The sequence below is a fragment of the Mercurialis annua genome, linkage group LG1-X (assembly GCF_937616625.2).
Source record: "Mercurialis annua linkage group LG1-X, ddMerAnnu1.2, whole genome shotgun sequence".
In the NCBI taxonomy this organism is placed as follows: Eukaryota; Viridiplantae; Streptophyta; class Magnoliopsida; order Malpighiales; family Euphorbiaceae; genus Mercurialis; species Mercurialis annua.
Genome location: NC_065570.1, coordinates 43,332,513 through 43,337,598, shown reverse-complemented (window position 1 = coordinate 43,337,598; position 5,086 = coordinate 43,332,513). Strand labels below are relative to the sequence as shown.

Here is a 5,086-nt window from a genome sequence, read left to right as displayed (position 1 = left end):
TCAAATGAAAAACAAAACTACTTGTTTATAATTACAATTTTAAATAACTATTGTTTCAAAGCTAATTGTATTCGTTTAATCAAATAATTTAATATTATGATTATACAAAATGTTTATATTAATATGAGTATGAATTATAATTTTTTTGTATTAAGGATTTGAGATGGCTCGTCTACCTAAAAGTAGAAGAAGAATTGCTATTGTAATGGCTACTATTTATATAGAAATGCTTCTGGATGTTTATTCTCTCATGTCAATCATCATCCATAAATTTATATTAAATGGTGTGAAATTACCTAAAGGCATTACCTATGTGAATGATGAATTTGGAGAAGAGAGAGTTGCAGCAAGATTAAGCAATATTAGATATGCTATAAGAGAAAATGATACTTACACAATCAATTTATTGAGAATGGATAGAAAAACATTTTGGAAATTATGTGAGATGGTTAGAGATGTAGGTAAGTTACATGGAACAAGAAATTTAGAGCTTGAAGAAATGGTAGCTATTTTTTTATATACTATCAGTCATCATGAGAAAAATAGACAGCTACAGTCGTTCTTTCGCAGATCTGGAGAGGCTGTTAGTAGACAATTTAATATAGTTCTAGGTTACATTCTTCGACTTCAAGATATTTTATTCAAAAAGCCAGAACCTATTCTCGAAAACAGTACAGACGATAGATGGAAGTGCTTCAAGGTTTTTTTTCTATACCTTATTTGTTTAGTTATCATAAGAAGAAAAAAAAATATTATCTAACAATGATATTACTTTTTACATAGAATTGTTTAGGTGCTTTAGATGGAACATATATTAAAGTACGAGTACCAAAAGGAGAGAAGTCTATATACCGTACAAGAAAAAATGAGATAGCTATGAATGTTTTAGGAGTATGTTCGCAAGATATGCAATTCATATATGTTCTACCAGGATGGGAAGGGTCGGCACATGATGGTAGAATTTTAAGAAATGAAATAACTAGAAGAAATGGTCTTAGAGTACCTCAAGGTACATATAATTAATTATTTATAATTTTACTATTATAGTATCATATAATATATTTATATATCTGAACAATATTTTCTATTATTTAGGGTACTACTATTTGTGTGACGCTGGCTATACAAACTGTGAGGATTTTCTTACTCCATATAGAGGTCAAAGATATCATCTCAATGAATGGAGACAAGGAAGCCAACCAGCAACTCCAGAATTTGATTTTAATTTGAATATTTATATATAAATAAATATAAATAGTATAAATAAATAAATATACTTTAATATGAAGCACTCTAGAGCTAGAAATGTAAGATGTTTCGGTGTGTTAAAATTAAGATGGGCCATACTTAGAGAACCGTCATGGTTTTCGACTAAGACAGTTGGAAGAATTGTGTCAGCTTGTTGCATTCTTCATAATCTAATTAGACAAGAGATGAGTGTTGATCCAATGGATGCTTTATATGTAGAGGAAGATCATTCACCTGGAATTGCTAATCCACATGCTAATATCAACTATCTCTTATCATCAGAAGAGTGGAATCAATTTAGAGAAACTTTAGCTGTGCAAATGTTCAACAATTGGAGAAATAATAGGAATAGTAATTAGTTTTGCTATGAAGAAGATTTTAGAATATTGTGAAAAATCCAGTTTAAATGTATTAAACTATTCTTGCAATTTTCTTAAATTATTTTTTATTTATTTTATCTGTAATTTAATTTTTTAAAAATTTATTGTGTAATTAGCTCATATATTAAATTGAATTGATATTTTTTTTTTTATCACTGATATAATTTTTTTGGTTTATTGTATATATATAATTGAAATAGCACGATGGCTAAAAGAAAGTGTGAAAGCGATGCACAAACTAGAGATTACAATTCATGGTCACCTGAAGAAGATGCTCTTTTAGTTGATGGGATGCTACATTTGGTTAATACTGGAAAGGTGATCAATGGAGCGTTTAAGAATGGTGCTTTTCAAGATTTGCAAAAATATATGCAATCTATGTTGCCTGGATGTGCCAAAAGGGCCAATCCTCATATCAAGTCAAGACATAAATATTTAAAAAAACAATATCATGCTATATGTGAAATGAGAGGAGATAGTTGTTCGGGTTTTGGATGGGACTCGGAGCGCCAGTGTATCACTGCGGATGATGGTGTATTCGAAGAATGGATTAAGGTATAAATAGTTCTACACTTGTTTCATTATATTTACATGTATTTATTTATTTGTGTAATAATAGTCTTATCTTTTAATTTTATGAAATCCTATTAAATGAAACAGGTTCATCCTAATGCAAGTGGGATAAAAAACAAGCCTTTTCCTTGTTTTGACAAACTTTGTCGAGTATTTGGCAAAGATCGGGCAACTGGAGCTGCAGCCGAGTCTGCAGCAGACGCTGTTGAGGAACTTGATAAAGAAGAGCAAATGTTGGGATCTGAATCAATGCCTAACAGTACTTCATACACTTTGTTGGATGATGATTTTGAAGATATATCACAATTCATGACTAGTGACGCACCAAATATTTTTCATGGTGCTTATTCCGCGGGCAACAAAAATTCAAACCATACTAGTCCATCTTCATCCCAAGCACCAAATGGCAAGAAGAAGCAGAAAGTTTCTGATACTGAGATGCTCATACAATCTTTTACTTCTCAAATGACTAAATTAGAAGGTATTTTTCAAGGTGCAGGTGGTCATATTTCTAAACTTGCTGACTGTTTTCAACATGAACAAGATGCAGCTGAGAGGAGGATGAAGATATATGAAGAGTTAAAGAAAATCAAAGATATTTCTGAAATACAAAGGCTGACAGTGGCAAGAAAGTTAGTTAAATGTCCATTTGAAACTGACTTCTTTTTCAGCTTGGATGATGAAGCTAGAAGCACATATGTTTTGGCTCTTTTAATTCCAGATGCGTGATAGACATGATTTACAAGACATGGTAACATATTGTTGTTGCTGTTTGATACTATTTTGATGAATTTTGTTGACAACGAAATTAGTGCATTATGGGGTCTCTTATTTTTGATAGTAATGTTCTTGTATTGTTAACACAGCTTAAGGCAGTGTCTTTGGGGCTGGATATTGTTCCAAAGTAGTGGTTATGCGAGCACTTTTGGATAGTATTAGTTAGCTGTTTTTTTTTCTTTCTTCTGATTTAAGTTGTTTTAATAAAAAAAATGACACTGATTTATTAAATGGCTATGTTATTTTTTTGAACCGTATATGATTACATATATGATTAGTGCATTATGATCTAATTAATAATAGTTTTTGAATGGTTATATTGATATATTACTATGTTACAAAATAAATTATAATAATATATTATTTTAATTTTTAGTATTCTTGATCTTATGTTATAGAAGAAATGTCTTTTGCTATAAAATGATTAATATTTAAATATATAATTGAGGGTAGAAATGGAAAAAATATTTTAAATCCATAGATTGTAGTTATTGAACCAAACAAGAGTGGAAGGAAAATTACATCATTATCCATTGATTTTGTATGCAAACCAAACGATGGAATTTCAAAATCCATACATTTAAAATCCATTGATTTAAAATCCATTGATTTTATTAAAATCTATGGATTTTAGAATCCATCAATCCAAACGGTGCCTCAATGGTTTTACATTGATTTGAATATTTTAAATACGCATTTGTAAACTAAATGAACTCACTCAGTTTCGACTGACCCCCCCAACAATGTTTGGTGCAGGTGTTTAGTTTTGGCAAGTCGGACTTCTATTCTTGTTCTAGAAGTTTTAAGTATGTACAGGATCAATAGTGCTGCAGTAGGGTCAAGTTCTAGTTTGCATGGATGTTTTTAATGGTTTTCATGTGTAAACTCTGATGCATATGTATGTTATTTGAATTCCGCTGTTAAAACCGTTTGTTTTGTGTTGGAACGGGCTGTGCTTGGATGTGGGACATCGCACGGTAAGACCCAGGTTCATATGAAACATTTTTATGTTTTGAAATGGACGCTTGTATACGTCAAAGCTGAAGGAGCTTTTAATGCAAACGAATTGTTTATGAATGAACGTTCAGTTTTCAAAAATGATTGTTTCGCGAAAACATTTATGTGTATTTTTAAAATCTTGCTACGGGTTTCGGAACTACCATTCTCATTTCCTAGCGCCGGTCGCGGCTCGAGATTTTGGGTTGTGACATCTTAGATAATGAAGGCAATCGTGAACCAGTCCGGCCAGCATGTAGAGGCCGACAAGGCAGAGGTCAAGAAGGACCTAGAGTAGATCAAGTTGGGAATATGCAGGCACTAGGAGTGTCGCAACAACCCAATATTGATATCAATCATTTGGTAGCAGAACTTACTGTTGTGCATAATTGTGTGTTGATGATGGGACAGTTGCTACAATAAGTATCAATATGAAAAGAGGAATGCCGATAAAGAATTGGTGTTGGATTATATGAAATTGCATTGAAAAGAGTATGATGGAGCAAGTGATGCATTAGACGTTTTGGAGGAAGTCGAGCAAAATGGTTGCAGACTTCAGGCTGATGAGAGGCAAACTGTATTTTTAATAAAAATGTCAAGAAAAGGTCCTGCCAAGGATTGGTTTCGGCAAATAATTGGACCAATAATGGGTCAAATAACATGGGCAGAGTTTGTGACCCGATTTAAAGAATTCTTCCTACCGTTTGCTGTGATTGAAGTAATAGGGACAAACTATTATTGTTAACTCGAGGTGATATTGAATTGATACAAGGTCAGACATGAATGTTTGAGCTTGTTTCTCTAACTATGCCTGAACTCGACGAATAGGATTTGATCCTTTGTGTATGTAGAAAGATGTAAACAGTTGTAAGAAGGATATGTTGAAAGTTATTTAAAGAGAAGTTTTTACAGAGCTTTGTGTCTATAGAAACTTATGTAAACACCATATTGTAAGAAAATGGATGTTTGTTTTTTGATAATTGGGGGAGGGGGGAGTTCTTGTGGGAGGAATTGGACCCACAACCTAGCAGTTTACTGCCCGGACACAAACAACGATAACATTGGATTGGCACAAATAGAATTGCATCACTACATCCATACTATGTTCACTA

General features: G+C 32.3%; 2 protein-coding genes across 2 annotated transcripts; both read left to right on the top strand.

The window, feature by feature from the left end:
• The first annotated feature begins 205 nt into the window (after positions 1-205).
• Positions 206-1,607, top strand: LOC126670464 (uncharacterized). The gene is made up of 4 exons (XM_050364207.1): positions 206-700; positions 784-1,009; positions 1,096-1,158; positions 1,399-1,607. The coding sequence occupies exons 1-4, from the start codon at positions 206-208 to the stop codon at positions 1,605-1,607; spliced, it is 993 nt and encodes a 330-aa protein (XP_050220164.1).
• Positions 1,608-1,832: 225 nt separating this feature from the next.
• On the top strand, positions 1,833-3,041 carry LOC126666303 (uncharacterized). Its single transcript, XM_050359319.2, has 2 exons — positions 1,833-2,183; positions 2,289-3,041. The coding sequence occupies exons 1-2, from the start codon at positions 1,833-1,835 to the stop codon at positions 2,928-2,930; spliced, it is 993 nt and encodes a 330-aa protein (XP_050215276.1). The 3' UTR covers positions 2,931-3,041.
• Positions 3,042-5,086: the final 2,045 nt, after the last annotated feature.